General features: G+C 36.5%; 1 protein-coding gene across 9 annotated transcripts in view; it reads left to right on the top strand.

Moving 5' to 3' along the window:
• Nucleotides 1–18158, top strand: part of LOC131251296 (protein transport protein SEC31 homolog B) — a 100109-nt gene extending 81951 nt beyond the window's left edge. For 3 of the 9 annotated variants that reach the window (XM_058251929.1, XM_058251928.1, XM_058251927.1), the window contains exons 21-22: nucleotides 11089–11327; nucleotides 17374–18158. In XM_058251929.1, coding sequence (XP_058107912.1) covers nucleotides 11089–11327; nucleotides 17374–17469 — 335 coding nt within the window. In that variant the 3' untranslated portion in view covers nucleotides 17470–18158. The remainder of the gene's footprint in view (nucleotides 1–11088; nucleotides 11328–17373) is intronic. The other 6 variants (XR_009173724.1, XR_009173723.1, XR_009173722.1 and 3 more) reach the window with 6 other exon arrangements.
• The last annotated feature ends 979 nt before the right edge of the window (nucleotides 18159–19137 follow it).

Raw genomic sequence — 19137 nt, 5'->3', positions numbered from 1 at the left:
TGATTTTCTTCCGCTTCTTCGAATTGGCTACTGGTAACGATCTTCCTATTGTGATGCCAAGGTAATAGGAGAGGTTGAATCTCATACAACTATGCGATGGTTTCAAGTGGGGATTCACCTAGATGTGTATTCTAAAGAATTTTGACAAGGATTTATCTATAGGATAGTGTCTTATCTCTAGAAAATGGGAGAAAACATGAACACCTTTATAATGGAGTTTAGAATGCTCATTAGAGTGATTAATCATAAGAAGGCATGAATCTCTTTGCTTTAGAGTCTAGGAGATGGATAATGAGTGGGGAATCACTTAGGCTCTAATTGCACCTAAAACTCATCAATTTGTCCAAGGTCCGAATGCCCATTTTATAGAAAAAGGTTTGCAACGGCTATAAAACGGCTACTTTAACGGCACATTCAATAGGATCGATCAATCCTTCGATTCAATCGAGAAAATCCGAATTTACATAGTTTGCTTGCTGGACAATTGTAGCCATCTTCGATCAAATCGAGTCTCATTGATGGACTGTCGATAGGATCGAGATCTACTCGAAGACTGTTGATTTGGGTTGTTTGTTTATTAACATCTTTGCACCTCTAAAGCCTAACTAGACATGATCAAATAAAGGCTCCTAAGGCTTATGGGATGATCAAGCAAATGTTTACCTATTAGGGAATAGATCATATAGAGGCCAAGGTTGTTTTGGACCTAAAGGGGTCTAAGGTTAGGGTCACCAAGGCACCTCAATTTATCTATTTCTTAACTCTTTGATACTCCAAGTCTTTATGTGCCTTCGGTCTTCACCTCCATGGGCTCAATCGACTCACTAACACACTGACACACGTGATTGGCAAAAAAGTGCTCTTACAATCTTTCCATTTGTCAATTACATCTCAAAAACTAACTTAGACCTTGTCATGGTCCATACCAATGACAAACCAAAACAACTAAAAAATACATGTCAAATATCGCAATGATTTTCAACATAAATACAAGACTCGACATATTAACACTTGCAATGCTCCTCCTCAATTGCTCCCCCTAACTTCATCAATTCTCTACAACAAATAGAACCTGCAAAATAACATTCAACTTGTTTTGGTGAGACTTGATCTTTCTCTTCCTTTTTTCTCAGTAAATGACAACGAGACAATTCCATGGTTATACTAATTAAGCACAAAAAAAATAAAAGCTTGATAAATCATAAATATACCTATAAACACATATTAACAAGGGAATGTAGGGTACATATAAACATTAAAAACATGGAGCATGCATATTATGGTCATTCAAAAGATATGCCTATCAAGCAACATGACCAATCATAGCTTAGCAAAGCATGTAATAAAACATAAAGCACCTTAAGCTAAACTAAGTAAAGAGAAAATGAAGCTAAAATCCCCAGATTTTCCTATAAGCACATGTAGACCTTCTAAGGTCACCTATTCCTCTTCAAAACCCATTTGGGTGTGAATTTCTTAGGACCCGGACTATGTTCGAGAGAGAGATTTTCTTCCCTAAGGTCTTCTCTCCTAGATGAATTCCTATTTAGAGATCTATGTTTGGTAGGAGATTTTCGTATGTTGTTCCTACCCTAGTTGTTGCCGCCCCAACTAAGCAATTTCCTAGTTTTCTCATTTAAAAAGGCAACCTATTTTAACAACACCCTCATATGATTATAGATTTTTTGAGGGGTTGGCAACTCCTTTTCCGGCAATCCTCTACGGGGGCTTCTCCATTGGTGTGTTGATTTCTAAGTCATGATATATTTACCTATTCGGTTTGTGACTTAGATGAAGTGGGACCTTTTAGAGATCAAACATTCAAATTTCAGGTGCTCCACATCTCCACAAGCATGACACATGAGAGGCTCTTGATCTACTTCCTGAAGCAGATGAGTCCCTTTGGATTGCCGTTGGGGTAAATGTTGTAGCAAAGATGTGACTATCAAGTTCAAAACCTCCCTTCTCCCCCAAAGGTTTACCCATACTAACAGATTTACCTACTTGGTCCTTTTGGGCAACCTTAGCTGTTGGTAAGAAGATATTAAAGTTGGCTAACCTCTTGCCTCATGCCTTGATTTATAAATTTAACTGTTTCAAGCTCACATTCAAGCTCTGCATATCTCCATAAAGTCTCATCCAAATCAAACTTGAGATTTTCCTTTTCTTGCACACGGGAGAAATTCTCATATTTTACTTTTTCTTGATCATTAACCAATTGATTCTTTTCCTCCTTAACTCAACCCAACTTTTTAAGAATCTCCAAACTTTTGGTGTATAGATGGTCACAGGCTTCCTGCAAATCCTCATCTCCTCTAACTTCATCTTCTTCATTGGAGGATGACTATTCTTCTTATTCCTCTTCTTTTAAGGTGTTATGGTCGGAATCTCCTCCCAAATCTCTAGAGAGAGGAGCTGTGGTGGAAGCCATTAAAACTCTAAGAGATCCCCAAGGTCTTCGTCACTATAAGAGTAATTATAATTTGAATTGGACTCCTCAGTATCTTCTTATGTTGTTGCCAGAGCCTTGCATTTTTATTTTTTATTTTTTATTTTTTTAAATTTTATTTTTTTAAATCTTACTTTGCTAGTGAATTTGGAGGCAACATGTTCATAACCCTCACAGTCGTTACGTTGGATTTCTCTAGATTTCTTGAAGGGTTTACCTATACACTTAGGTTCAAGAGATTTTCCATTTTTATCACAATCTTTCCCTCTACTTATCTTGAGGAATTTCTTAAAATTTTTAACCATTTCCTCATCTTATCTTCCTCATCACTATCATCTTCAGATTCAATTTTCTTTTGCCTATGTGAGTGCTTATGTGAAGATTTAAGAGCAATGAGTTTCTTCTTACTAGAGGGAGCTTCTCTAAAGTGTAGTTTAAATGTATGTAGGGAACTTACAAGTTCTTATACTTTCATCTCATCTAAGTTTTTACACTCTTCTATTGAGGTTACTTTGGAGGCGAATAAGTATTTTCCTACATATATGGCCTTCTGGAATTCTCTCCTAAACCCTACATAGAGTTACAAATATCATTCAATTTACTATATAACTCTATGAAAGTTTCAGACTCTTCCATCTTAATATTTCCAAATTGTGTGGTCAAGAGCTAAAGCTTGGAACGCTTTATTGTGCTAGTTCCTTCGTTGGTGGTTTTTAAGATGTCCCATGCTTTCTTTACTGTTTCACATGTACAAATACGTTTAAATTCATAGGGGGAAACCACACAATGAATCACATTGAGAGCTTTGGCGTCATAGGCATACCTAGCTCTCTCATCAACACTCCAATTGGATTTATCTTTGGGAGTGCTAATTGTTTCTACCGTCAACCACAATATGTTCTATAGGCATAATCCATCTTTATTAAACAATAGACCAAACCATACGGTTAAGGAATCTCAAGAATACCCTCATCTTAGGCTTTCAATAGGCATAATTAGAGCCATCGAAATAAGATGGTCGTGTAACAGTATTCCCCTCGTAGTAGACATGATTATAAAGCTCCTACGGTTCTTACTCTAGATGGTTAAATCATTGAAAAGCAACCCGCTTTGATACCAATTGAAATTGCGTCAGTTGTCTAACACAACACCAGGCTACGCGGAAGCTTATGAAGGGTTAATAAGGCCACTTAAAATTTTGCGTTAATTAAAATTAATTAACACAGGCTTCTAAGCCAAGTGGGTCCAAGTACATAAACTACAAATAATACAATTATATGAGCAATTAGTCTGTGAGATAGATGTATCAAGTGTGTGCAATTGAGTTGAACACTAAGCATACAATCTATTCATGCATTCATATACAACAACTCAACTCAAAATTATAGATAGAAATGTGCACAAATCACAATCGAAAACACAATGATATATGGTAGTTTGACTAATTGCGTACTCCACTCCCGGCGAACGCACTCTCCTCGAGTGTACTGGATTTCACTATCTCAGAGGTTTCCAATAGGTTCACCTCTAACCTTTACATTGGTTTTACAGGTTCACCACAAACCCACACATACACAACTGTGTCGATGGACCACGTACGCACCCATGTAGGCGGCGGTCCTACACAACTATCTACATGTATTCATTTGTATTAGTGGAGCACGTTTTCACCTGTGTTGGTGGCTCCTGCGGAGACTTGGTTTTTTATTGGCTAACCAATAACCACTACAGACCTAATCCAAGGACCTACGTATACTCTCGCCAGAGGCTCCCACGAAGACTAACACGTACGCACCCGTGTCCGATGGCGGTCCTACACAAGAACCTACATACACTCCCGTCGGAGATAAGTCCTACACAAGGACCTAAATGAGTTTGGACCTCAAACTCCAATGGACTCTAAAACAACAATCTTGTTTGATTGGGCCCTGTTGATGCATCTTTCTTGAGATGCATATCTTCTTGAATCCGCTTCTTATGTGCTCCTCCAATATTTGAAGTTGATTTTCTTCCGCTTCTTTGAATCGGCTACCAGCAATGATCTTCCTATTGAGGTGTCAAGGTAATAGGAGAGGTTGAATCTCCTACAACTATGAGATAATTGGTTCCAAGTGGGGATTCACTTAAATGGGTATTTTAGAGAATTTAAACAAAGATTTACCTATAGGATTGTGTCTAATCTCTAGAAACTGGGAGAGAACATGAACACCTTCATAATAGAGCTTGGAATGCTCATTGGAGTGATTAATCACAAGAAGGGTGTCATGAATCTCTTTGGTTTAGAGAATTTAGACAAGGATTTGCCTATAGGATTGCGTCTAATCTCTAGAAAATGGGAGAAAATATGAACGCCTTCATAATGGAGCTTGGAATGCTCATTAGAGTGATTAATCGCAAGAAGGGTATCACAAATCTCCCTGGTTTAGAGTCTATGAGAAGGATAATGAGTGGGGAATCACCTATGCTCTAATCAGACTAAAAACCAATCAATTTGCCCAAGGTTCGAATGCCCATTTTATAGAAAAATATTTGCAACAGCTAGTTCAACGGCACCTTCAAGTCGATAGGACTGGATGATCCTTCGATTTGATCGAGAATATCCGAATTTAGGCAGTTTGCTCTCTAAACAGTTCTAGCCATCTTCAATCGAATCAAGGGGGACCGTCGATCGAATCGAGTCCCATCGAGCGACTGTCGATAGGATTGGGATCTACTCGAAAACTGTTGATTTCGATCGTTTGTTTATCATTAGCTTGGCACTTCTAATGCCTAACTAGCCATGATCAAATAAAGGCTCCTAAGGTTATGAGATGATCAAACAAAGGTTTACCTATTATGTAATAGATCATTTAAAGGCTAAGGTTATTTTGGACTTAAAGGGGACTAAGGTTAGGGTCATCAAGGCACCTCAATTTACCTGTTTCTTTACTTCTTGATGCTTCAAGTCTTCATGTGCCTTTGATTTTTAGCTTCCAAGGGCTCAATCGACTCACTAAAACACGTGATTATCAAACAAGTGCACTTTCATGTATGTCCATTTTTTTTTATATAGATCCTTGAATCTCTCTCTCTCTCTCTCTCTCTCTCTCTCTCTCTCTCTTCCCTAATTCTTTGGCTTCAAATAAATCGACCGATTTTTTTTCCTTTATTCTATATACGCATACCGATATACGACACCCAATATTGTCAAAATTATTGTCGTATCATAAATCACAATAAGGGTTGAATTGTATCAAATCGAATTGTAAATCATTTCGTAAATTGTAAGTTTTTTTTTAAAAATGTTTTCTTAAAAACACTAAAGAAAATCTACAAAATATAAATAAATTAAGAAACCTAAAAACTCATTAGTCATCCATTTCCCATCCACATGCACCCTTATACTTCCATGTCAAGATAGTGTTAGATGGTTCTTATCTTTTGTTTTTTGGCATTCAAGAAATTTACATTAAAAACATATATATATATATATATATTTAAATGATTTTTTTTTTTAAAAATGAAAGAAAATCTGCAAAATATAAATAAATTAGGGGAAAAAAAATCATTAGTCATCCATTTCCCATCCACATGCACCCTTATACTTCCATATCATGATAGTGTTAAATGGTTGTTATCTTTTATTTTTTGTCATCCAAGAAATTTACCTTAAAAAACATATGAGAATCCCTTAATAATTTATGTTCTTTTTACCTTTCTTGAGTTTAGAAACACATTAGAATAGTGGCATTTGATTATATAGACCGATGAAAGAAGATGTTTTTATTTTTAACAATCATTATACCAGAATGTATATAGGTCAAGATGATCACAACCATCTATAGAAACATTCCAGATAAGTCATACATCAATTTGGTGTTTTGACTAATTAGGAAGTAAGAAACCATAAGAAAATTTGAAACAATTTAACATTGAAGAGAATATCCATCATGTAATCTCAAAAGAATATAATAAAGTAATTGACTTCTTTTGAATGATTCTTAAAGACCCTACCAATTTAAAAACATAAAATGAACGCCAAGTAAAAGATTAATACAGAAGAGAACAAGTACAATTTAAATCGTAACTCGTGATTTGGATTATAAATCGTAGGTTTCAAAACAAATAATCGTTGGCAGTGTTTTTAAAATCATATGATTTACGATTTTAGTTGAATCTTAAGCAAAATGATTTGAATCCCACCTTTGAATCCCTTTTCATATGAATCCTACAATTTTATGATCTGAATCTTACAATATACGATTTAAATCCCGATTTATGATTCAAATTATACTTGTTTTCTTCTATTTTAAGCTTTACACAGCTTTCATTTGATGTTTTTCAATTGGTGGGGGCTTTAAGAATCATTTAGAAAAAGGTTAATTATTTTATTTTGTTCTTTATAAGAGATTAAATGATATATATATTCTCTTCAATGTTTTAATCCTAACGCTTTTTTTAACGATTTCTTACTTCTTAACTGGTCAAAACATCAAATTGATGTATGCCTTATCTAGAATGTTTTTGTGGATGGTTATGATCATGTTGACCTTTGTATTGTAGAATGATATTTAGAAATCCAAATATCTTTTTTAGTCGGTCTACAGAATCAATTCTGCTTTTCCAATGCAATTCTACATTCAAGAAAGGTAATAAAAATATGAATTACTAAGGATCTTTATATGTTTTTCAAGGAAAAATTCTTAAAAGACAGAAAAATAAAAGAAGGAAAGATAAGAATCATTTAATTTTTAGGTAATATCATGTCATGATAGTGTTAAAGTTTTTTAAGTTTTCTGATTTATTTATATTTTTCATCTTTTAAGAAATTACAAAAAATCTTATGATTTGCAATTCGATACGATTCAACCCCTGTCACGATTTGTGATACGATAACAATTTGGACAACATTGATCCTCAAATCATCTAAAAAGGATTCAATGTGGGATTCAAATCATTGTGCTGAAGATTCGACTCAAATCATAAATAACAATAGGATTTTGACAACATTGGCGACGCTCATATCATATTGTTTTTTGGCCAGGCCTATATGTCCCTTGATACCGTATTTAGAAGCATGGGGTGGACTATACAAAGATGCAGTGGTGGGGCCTAGGGTGGGAAACAAAAGGGGAACACAAAAACCTATTGTGGTCGGTGTTAGGGCAACAATGGCTCTACATGTTGAGCATGGTGGGCATGGTGGGCATTAAGGCGGGAAGTGCTATTATTGAGTCCAATGGTAGTTTTTTGGATAAATCCTATGCCTTTGAGGCAATATCGGACAAATGAAGATGTGAATGAATAGGTTGGCCTTAAGGAATGAGTGAATGGCTAAACAAGGAGGGCCTAATTATTCAGGATTTATACATAATCTCGCTAGGGGGAAGATGCCCGAGAGGTGATTTTGGACGAATTAAGAGGTGGCTAAATGGGTTGGCCTACGATGTGTCCTAAGCCTTCAATATTTTTTGCATAATCACACTAGAAGGCAGATGTTGTTGCCTCACAATTCAAATACATATCCCTAGAGAGTTTGATGGAGGGGAGACACTTTCTGCCAAGGTATATAAAAACGGTTACAGAATGGACATTATGTAATGGTAATGGCACGAACCGTTATGCGATACGGGGTCATAACGGCTTGTGTCAAAAATTTGGATCGTAGCGATTATAATGGCTATTAGGGGCCCATAGCAGTCCATTTATCATGCGTAATGTCCTAGGACCGTCACGCATATGTAAGACTCCTTTGGGGGGCTTTTTTCATTTTTGCTTCTTGAGGGCTAGTTTTAACCCATTTGACTAGCTTGTGCAATTTTTAAAAATTTTAGTATTTAAGCCATTTTTGAAGAATCGAAGATTTGGGGTTGAATTTGGGGAAATTGAAAAAATAGGTAATTTTTTTTTTCTTGCTGCAAATATATTGACTCGGCCTTATATTATCAAATTGACCAAATCTTGCTAGATTTGGGTTCCATTGGGCCATGCTTGTATAATTTTTCTTTTCTTTTTGTATTTTTTCTGGCTTTTATATAATTTCTAGCAACTTTTTTTTTTTTTCTGTAAATAATTTGGAGTGTCGGTTGTTCAAATACATGTATGGAATTTAGATCTACACATGCATGCACTAAATCAGTTTTTTCTTTTAATCTCTTTTTCTTTTTTCTTTTTGTATTTTTGGTAAGTGCATGTCATTTTTGGGATGAATAATTATAGTTGTTTTCTTTTTTTATTAAAAAATAAAATAAAATTCTTCTCAAATTTCTTGAGAGGAATGATGTCAAATGCTTAGGGATATGCATTAGTGGGATGAATCCCACGAATTGCATGAATTTCGGGGCCATTTTTGGAGCATTTAAGTGGTCCCAAATCGGTTTGACTTCATCTAAATTTAATTTTAGGTTTTTCCTCAAATTTCATGAGGGAAATTGTGTCAAATGGTTAAGGATATACATGAGTGGATGAGTTCCACAGATTGGATGAATTTCAGGCCATATTGGGGGGCATACAATGTACCCAAATCAGCCCAATACTATTCATCCAGTTTTGTTTTCATAAATTTTTTTCCTCAAGTTTATATTGCATCATTGATATTAGATATTTAGAATACTAAATATAAGAGTTTGAAATTAGTCTAAGCTTCTCTAGTTAATTATGTCATTAGGCAGCCCAAGACAACATTCTTACCAAAGAATCACCTGTTACACCATAATAAATATGTTCAAAACTATAAAAGAATACATACATATGGAATCCTCTCATTTTTCTTTATTTTTCTAGTATTTTTTCACTTTATAAAAAAAAAAAAATCAAACATTCCCAGGCCTGGAACGTTATGGTCCATTGGCAGGCTGTTACTGTTATTGAATGCCTTCCTTTCTACAAATGGGGCCGATACGCATGCTGTATAGATGGTTAGAGTGGTAATTGATGGGGGAGGTCTTTGGATGGTCTTGGCCATACGGTATCCTGATGGAGGCATGGGCAAAGGAGGTTCTCTTGGTTGGGTTTTCTCTTCGAGAATGTAGAAGGGATGAAATAAAAAACCATGACCAAGGTGTTCGTAATTTATGCTTGGGTAATATCATGCAAAAAGTCGATCTATGGGTGGAAGGAATGGCTTTTCCCATTTCTATTGTGCTGGAATCTTGGGACAACAACCACTGGATGTGGCCTATGGTGGGCCAAAGTGCAGGGATGGATGCGGAGGCAGGCAGGGAAGGTGTGCCTTCTCTGATTAGCTGTCACTCACCAAATGAAGTTGGGGCAAAGGACACATGTCAAGGAGATAAGTCCCACCATGAGTCTCTTCAGTCATCAAGCCCCACAATTCATGTGTTCAGGCCTCACCATGATTCAAATTTGAAAATAGTAAGTGGATAATAACGCTAGGGCAGATTTGCCTTCCTCTGGGGCTATGCACATGTCAAGAGAAATGGAAGGGAACTCTTGATTAGCACCATCGATTTTAAGTTGCAAGCTGGAGGGGAAATATGAGGATGACAACTTCAGGGGTATGTGAAGAATAGTATATAGAAATACAGTTAATAATGAGAACATCACCATAAAGGCAATCTAAAAAAGGGGTGTTTTTGTTATTTCAGTCAATAACAAGGCTTAGGCATAGTCAGTCATAACTCTTATCATAAATTGCAAGGAAGCATCCCAGTCAACAAGCTGCACTGGATGTGAAAGGGCTCAGGTGCTGTCAGTGGAAACTCTTATAATAAGTTCCTACTGTCCATCATCCAGTGAAGAAACTCCCACTTTTCTCCAACGGAACATCTCAATCCGCTGCAATGTTTAAGGAAATTAGTTATATTTGCTCGACACCAGTTAGCTACATGTCAAAATAGATTCTTGAAAAGGCGTTGGCTCTCCCTTAGTTTCATGGATGTGAAAGGGAAGATTTTCATGCTTCTGGATGGCTTTGTTTGAGTTTTTCTTTTTTATCTTGCAGATGATTCCTTATCATCCCTATCTTTTTTTTTTTTTTTTTCGTTGTTGGGGTCATTTTAATAATATTTTGCATTTGCCTTTAAAAAGTTTATCATGCTTGTGGACATGCCCATTCATCCATGCCCGGGCATAAACAAGCATAACAAACAATTTCAACAGACAATTTTTTCTACTACAATGTATTTATGCCTTTGCAACTGAATGCTTATCACCAATAGCAACATGTTTTTCTGGGCAAGGGCATGTTAAAATGATTAGCTTTCTTTTTACTGTTTATAAAGATTTCTTCAAAAGCAAAGAACCCAAAAAAACAAGATTACGAACCAGGCAGATGACCTCGAATGATCTCTTAGTCCATAGCAAAATCCTCTATGTAACTCCCAGCAATTTCTTCCCCATTACAACCCTGGTAGATTTTTGGCCTTGATGCCCCCAAATGATGACTCTGCCTCTAGCCCTTTCATACTGTGATAATAATTTTAAAAAAACTATTTTCCAACATGAGCTCTCTCTTTATTTTTTTTCTTTCCCTTTTTCTTTATATGAGGGATTTTAAGAAAATCTTTTTCCAACACGGAGGCATATCGAATGCAATATGGTTGGTTTGCACTGATTTCATGCGCTGCACATTATACTCAAAATTACACTTGCAGAAGCAAGCATATGCACATCTGATCTTCTATTTGGTTGTTGGCCAGCTGAACTGAGGCCTGTCATCACAACATTGACAAGACTTTACAATGAGACATCAGAAGCACTTGGAGGTTCACGTGCAAATCCAGCTAAAAAGCGTGAGATCGAGGACAATTCAAGGAAAATTGGGGCACTATTTGCAAAGCTTAACAGTGGAGACATATCTCCAAATGCTGCCTCGAAGCTTGGCCAGCTCTGCCAAGCTCTAGACTCAGGGGAATTTGCTGCTGCCCTACACATCCAGGTATTCTTGGTGATCAAGTCATAATTGTTAATCATCTCATAATTTGTAATCAACTCATAATCTCTCCTCCAACAACAACAAATTTATTAAGAAACTCACCTTGCCGTGGGAGAAGAATACAAACGAAACTCAACAAGACCTAGACAAAGGTATTAGCAGCCAAGGCTGCATTTACATAGACGGACCAACTCGAAACAAGAATCTTAATTATCCTAATGACTTCATCCACACCCACTCTCATTCCAGAAGCAATGCCCATTCCAGCTCCCCAAATAGCCCAAAATACAGCCATGATAATCAGCCTCCACTTAGATTTTCCAGCTTTACCTACTCCTACCCCATGACAAACCCACAAAAGGCCTTCTACTGTATTTGGCATTACCCAATCAGTATGGAGCAAACACAAAAAAAATGCTCATGGACTTTATGAATAGAAGGGCAAGGAACAAAAAGATGATCGATTATCTCCTCATTTTCCATACACATCAGATATATATTAGGAAGAACTAAGAATCTCTTTTGAAGATGGTCAACTGTAAGAACCCTTCTCCAACCCACTAGCCAAATAAAAACTGCCACACGAGGAGGGGCTCCTTAGAACCAATGGTGAATATGGATTAGGTGGACCAGAGAGGCGAGGCAGCTTACTAATCAAACTGAAAAGCTATTGAACAGAAAACTTTCCCAAGCATTGCGCCAACCATATCATCAAATCCTCTTTTTGAGATGAAGGATTTATACCCTTAAGGTGATCCAATAACGTCGCGAACTCAATAGTCTCCTTATCTATCATATTCTTACGGCAAGGACGGTTCCATACATATCCACCGTAGACAGAATAGCAACCCTCCATAGATATGAAACCATCGGGTGCGAGATGGGCCACTCCAAGGAATAGATCTTGGAGCGTACTGTCACCACACCAAATATCCACCTAAAACCGAATGCGGTGCCCATTCCCAAGCAAAAAAGCAATCCCTCTACGGACCAAATAATTTGTCGCTGCAATCGCCTTCCAAATGCTTGAAGTTGTATAAAGAGAAGATCTCTTCACGAACCACTCACCCACCTTCACGCCATACTTGCTAGCTATAAGCTCCCTCCAAAGTGATAACAAGAAATTTTGAAGTAATTCAAACCCCTTATGAACCTAGGATAGATATGAGATGACATGGGCATAGTGTTTGAAGTATCGGTATAGCTACAAGTTTTGTTGAGCAGGGGTACGGAAACAATATCAATATCGCCGATAATACCGTTGCTAACCAGAAATGCGGGAAAACATGGGAAAATCGGTTGTAATTTTCAGCAAAACTTCAGGAGATGTTAAAATGTACATATTTGTATATTTAGAAATTTAAAAATAAAAAAATAAAAAAAATTGCAAAAAGAATGCATGCATAACAAGTTTCCATTTAATGGGGCCTTAAAAGCATGTGTTGTTGTAAGAAATCAGTCCAACTATCCCATCCGGCCTATTTAACCATCTAACCTTCCATTCAAACATCTATCGATATTGCAAAATATCAACAACACATGATATTTCACCAAGCAATCATCAACAATTGGAGAGGAAACGAAAGATTGTGGTCTCAATATCGTGATTGTTGCGATATCGATAATATTAATATATTATCAATATTATCAATAACAAATTGAACACTACATACAACCATGTGCCCATGAAAAAAAATGATTTTTTTTTCTAATAAACAAAATTTTGATGATATCAATACGTTGCTGATATTATTGAAATATCATCAACACACTTATCACACAAGTGTTACCTAGAATTTACATAGTTGAAAATATTGGTGATACATTAGTGATATTGATGCATTGGCAATACAAGCGACACCTAAAATTTACATAGTTGAAAATATTGGCGATTATATTAGCGATATTGATATGTTGGCAATACGTAGCAATACATTGCTAATACCTGGAATTTTTTATACTACCAACGTTATCGGTATCGCTACCAGTGTTATTGGTATCGCCGAGCTGGAGATAAAGATAATATCGGAGATATTTCGATAAAATTGGAGATAATTCGATCACTGCATGGGCATTGGTATGGGATCCATGCTTGATATGATCAACTCATTCCCATGATTACCTAGATTGCAGGTTACCCTGGTATGTGGTATGCAAATGGATATGCGTTACTGACTTACGGTACTTGGCCCAATATGTGGTATGCTAGTGGTGGTATGCTAGTGGTAGGTCGGTTTGGTAGGATCACATGTTTTTCTCACGTAAATACTAGTAATTATAGTCAATGTAATTATATACACAAGTTACATATGAAATGACGAATGTTATTGCTATAGATCATGCATGCATATTATTATTGTTCTATGTTCTGAATATAAATTGAAACTACAAATTAATCAAATAAGAGTCATTATTTTCATCTACGTATCTGTTCTGCATTCTGGCTTTTCTTTTAAATGGTAGAGTTTTTGAAGTTATCTGATCAGCTGCCCACCAGCATTAATCCTCCTCTTTTACCCTGGCTTCGGAATTGGCCATGGCAGAGGATCACATTGACATCACTCACATGCCACAAATAGTTAGCCCCAGTCCAACTAGCACACACATAGGATGGACGGTACATTTCTTGTCATTCTTTTGAGCATGTAACACATGAAGTTCTCTCATACCAGCTAATAAAGATGGGCATCCAAGTTCACATGGAGGCACACACTTCTACCACCGTTGGACCAAAGTTTACTGCAAAGAATAGCAAGGAGACAACTGATACATGTTTATTGATCATCACTCATATAATTGACTGCAAAGAAGAGTGGGGAGTCCATTGATAAATGTTTGTTGATCACTGCTCATATGCGAACATAATCCCCAACACTACTTTTAACCCAACTATTTATTGTACCCATAGACAGGGAAATTGTGAAGAACTAAGGTCTAGAGCATGTGTGCCAAACAAGCTGGCTAAACATTATAACCATATATAAATTGAGAAATTATTGTCATTAACTGTTTCACCATAACTGCCTAAACTAATCATCATCATCAAAGCCTTATCCCAACTTATTGGGATCATCTACCCAAATCTTGTTGAGCCATTCCACTTTACCATCAACATCATCATCTAAGCCTTATCCCAACTAATTGGGGTCCGCTGCATCAATTCTTTTCGGGCATTCCACACTATCAAGGGCCATAACTTTAGTTATACAAAAGAGCATCAAGCCTTTCCTAATTCTTACTAGCTCCAGCATGGTGTGCCGTAAAGGCCGTTACGGGGCGTAAAGTCTGTTACGTAAAGGTAATGGTGGCAACCGTTACACGTTACGGCGTCGTAACGGCCGTAACAGCCGTTATGGAAAAAAATGACCTGTAATTGCTGTTAACGGCACGTTACGTCCCCTATAAAAGCCATAATAGCCCCGTAATGGTCTGTTATGGTATACAGATTTTTCATACTTTTTAATCAACATTACGAGGTAGATACAGGTTTTTCCGGAGTTTTTTCAATAAATAAATAAATAAGAGAGACCGTAACGGCCATTATGGGGCCGTAACAGCCGTTACACCCCGTATCGTAAAGGTTACGGTGGTGGCTGTTACGGCCACCGTTACCATTACGGAATACTTTGAGCTCCACCCACATCTTTTTGGGCCTTCCCCTTGCCCTTTTACACCCTAGCTAGCGTAGCTCTTGTCTCCATTGCACATGATCAAACCATCATAGTCTACTTTTTTAAACACCTTATTACATATTGGTGCTACTACCAAGTTCTCTCTAATACATTCATTTTTAATTCTATCCCTGTCTTTGCACTCATCCATCTCAACATCCTAATTTCTGCTACAATTATCCTATGAACATGTTGTTCCTTAACTGGCCAACATTCTTTCCCATAAAGCATGGCAGGTCTTATAGCTATCCTATAAAATTACCCTATCAGTTTTATTGGTACACGATGATCACATAAAACACCAGAGGCACATCTCCATTTCTTCCACCCGGCTTGATTTCTATAGGTAACATCCTTCTCAATCTCTCCACTCTCAGGGATTACAGAAGACATCGAAAGTGGTTATTTTGAAAAACTTTTTGGTTAGCTTCCTCATTTCCACTCCTATTGTTAGTAGAATTGCACTCCATATACTTTGTTGTAGTCTGACAAAATTTAAATTCTTTTGATTCCCTCTACATGAACCATATCCTCATTTAATCCATATATCCTCTAGTCTTTTCTTATTACTTCCAGCCACCTCCTTTTGGGCCTTCACCTTGTCCTTTTAGAGCCTTCACTTCAACTTTTTTAAATAGCCAAAAGGAAAAAAGAGAAATTTAAAACAAAAACTGAGAGGGAGGGAGGCTCCAAAATTCACATCGCCTTGCATGACAGAAAAAGCTGTAACTAACCACTGCAGTCAATTCCTACATTTATTATAGAGATATGCTCTAGTGCTCTCAAAGCAGTTAAGTTATTATGCTCCTAGTTACATTTAGTTGCATTTGTATACTTGGATTATCGAATCCATTTATCCACATTGCTCATTAGGTCCAACTCACATTTCATGGGCAACAATGGAAGAATTACACTGTTGACTCTAAGAAAATCGCTTTCTTGAGTTGCATTGAAAATTGATACTACGGAAGGAAGACTTTAAGCTAAATACTGATAGACCAAATGATATCCAAATAAAGTGGTTTATAGCTCATTGGAAAGCTGGCCAAGCTACCTTCCCAATGAACCCAAGATTACTCAGATGTAAGGCGTAACAAAGGAGATCTGGTCTGTTTACTGAAGCTGTGTGAAGCTGACTTTGTGGGCAATGCGGCTCATGCCACTGGAGAATTTGGCCCCACTTTTGACAGGCCAGATTGTCTTCTAAAAAAAGGTAATTCTGGTCCCATCAGAAAGCTTACCAAATTATCTTTCCAACGATCCCAGGATCATTCCAATCCAACTTATAATGAGGAAGTTATGGGCGTTTTAGTAAGATTGTCTATGAGCACTGGATGATAGGAACATTCCAAATCGTTTAATGAGATCACGCCATGTGTCCCTCTTGGTAGTGTGGTATAGCTGTCACTTAAAGGTTGTTTGGCCCATAGGATCACCTATAAATGCCCTCTGACTTGTATAAACACCCAAGCAATTGGAAAAAGTAAAAACTGTCTTAATTGAGATGAACTATGGAATCATAATTTCGAATTGGTAATAGTTGCAATCTCGAATGCAAATTATCCATAATCCAAATTGTGTGATTCAGAATAAAGAGTACAGAGGGTTGACTATCTTGGTAATAGTGGTCATACCTGAGGGCCTGTTTGGATAGCAATTTACAATGTAATGAATTGTAGAAGTGCAATGATTACATATTACAATACCCATCTATTGGTCAATGGGTAATTTGACCGAGAATTCCCATATTTGGATGGGCGTGGTAAAATCATAATGATGATACTTTTATATTACTGGTATGTCAAATCAATAGGAAAAATATACTAATTCCTGTGTTTGGATAAGAGATTTTTACTACAATGTATTGTAAATTTGTAATGATTACAAATTCATTTATATGTCTTTTATTCCATACACATCTGTCAAGTGAATTACGTGCCAAATACATATTTAAACAAACACTATAAAATTGTAATGATGGTGCTTTTCCATTACAATACTATCGTAATTCACTGTCCAAACAGGCCCCGAATAAGTTTATATTTGAAAACAATTTAAAGTACAACAAACATTCAAATTTAATAACAATATGTTCTAAAATATGAAATATATAAACTGTTCAATATCTTTAACCCTGTAGCTTGAGACTTGGCTGGAGAGACGAGTCCGGCAACCATAACATACCCGCCACCCAAATCCATGCCAAGTAACATAAGAGAGACACCATACTCGATACATTGTCTTTGCAATTGATACATGGATCATATAGAGCTTTCTCTGCCAGCTGCTTCTGTAGTGGCCAGCCTTACAAAACTTGATAAGATTCTCTTCCAGCATTTTCCCCTTCTCATGCTGATTTATTCATTCCCTGTAAACAGGTGGTTCTGACAACAAGTGACTGGGATGAGTGCAACTTCTGGCTTGCAGCTCTCAAACGAATGATCAAGACGAGGCAGAGCGTGAGATTGAATTAAGGTAGAAATCCCTCAAAGCAGGACAAATCTGTCCTATTTTATGCAGGAATGGCAGTCTTCTGGTATTGAACTCATTTTTTCTGCTTGTACACATGAGTGCCAATTATTCAGGTGAATGAATGGGTTATGCTTTTCTTCTTCTTCTTCTTTGGGGTCTCGCCTATATCCTTAATAACTTTTTGACTTCCCCCTTGTGCCCTTCTCATGATTTGTCTAAGCAGAGCCATAAATACAGTTTAGTCCCTTAACAGAGTTTGCAGGGCATTGAGGAGTTTGCCTGTTGATTATTTCGGTCTAACATTCATCGCAGTGCATTGAGGTGTAGAGTTGTCTTCTCCTTTTCTTCGGTTGCTTGTTCCATGTTTTATTTTGTAATTTAAATTATTCAACATATTGACTTTTGATCTCTAAACGCTGCAAAATGCATTGTTTGAACTTGCTTTAAAGCTGCAGTTCTACATGCATCAGGGGTAGCAAGGAGACAGCCCTTGTATGGAAATCTTCATCAGTTTTTTCAGCCCTCCCACCTACAAATCTGAGGGTTCATTTGTCTTTTTACAATTTTCTACTTATTGGTGGTGATTCTGAATGCTGTTGTGCAGTTTCTGTGGCTTCATTTTTCTTTTCTATTTTATGTAAAACCCCACCGCAGATTAATAAAATAATGCTACCAAAAAAACTATTACCTACTTGGTATGTTTTATCCCTTCCTATGTTCAGGATAGGATCTTGAGATTGTAGGATAAATGCTGCAGGTGATATGGATTTTAAGTCCGTTCTTTTTTGTATGAAAAATGTTGGTAATTGCTTTGACGTTAAAAACTCCTCATGTATTTAAAACATATATATATATATATATATATATATATATATATATATATATATATATATATATATATATATATAAACGAAACTCGTTTTGGTAAACCCAGATTAAAATCATTTAATGAAACATGAATAATAACATCAAAATCTTGAGGGAGATTTAGGGACCTTTTTTGCTAGCAACAAAAGTTCAATCTGGACTGGTGAGTTATGAGTCTTTTGTCCATGCTTTATATATATATATATATATATATATATATATATATATATATATATATATATATATATATATATATATATATATATATATATACGGCCCATAAGGACATTGCCAAGTTTTCCTACTGTTGTGGGACTATTTTTGTTCACTAAAAAACAATGGACCTTGTCGATGTTCTGGTACACGTCGGACTATTCTTTTGTACAAACATGCTAGTGTGCAACCATTAATTTTTAAGCATGGAAAATATGCCACATGAAACTAACAAGTTTGCTTCATTTGTTGCATGTGGCAAGTTGTACATGTGATACATACCAAAATTTTCTCTATGCATCGTCTAACGCCCCACATGTGCCATCGTATATTTTCAAGCACTCTGCATGTGCCTGCACATGCCACCATATATTTTTAAGCAACGCTAATGCCTACTTATCAACTTTTTCATGTGCACGTGTGCCTCTTGTTCCAATAATTGGTATTGATTAACAAAATGCATGAAAATAATTGGTCTAAGACAACATGACCTAGACAGACGATTGAGATGAATTTTATTGCTACTAAATGGGCCCATAAGGGCAGGTGTCCATAGTTGGATTGAAATCTTAATTTTCTAATTCAAGTTT

This window comes from Magnolia sinica, chromosome 7 (genome assembly GCF_029962835.1).
Source record: "Magnolia sinica isolate HGM2019 chromosome 7, MsV1, whole genome shotgun sequence".
Lineage (NCBI taxonomy): Eukaryota > Viridiplantae > Streptophyta > Magnoliopsida > Magnoliales > Magnoliaceae > Magnolia > Magnolia sinica.
Note: the sequence above shows the minus strand (reverse complement) of the source record. Positions and strands in the feature narration are given on the sequence as shown.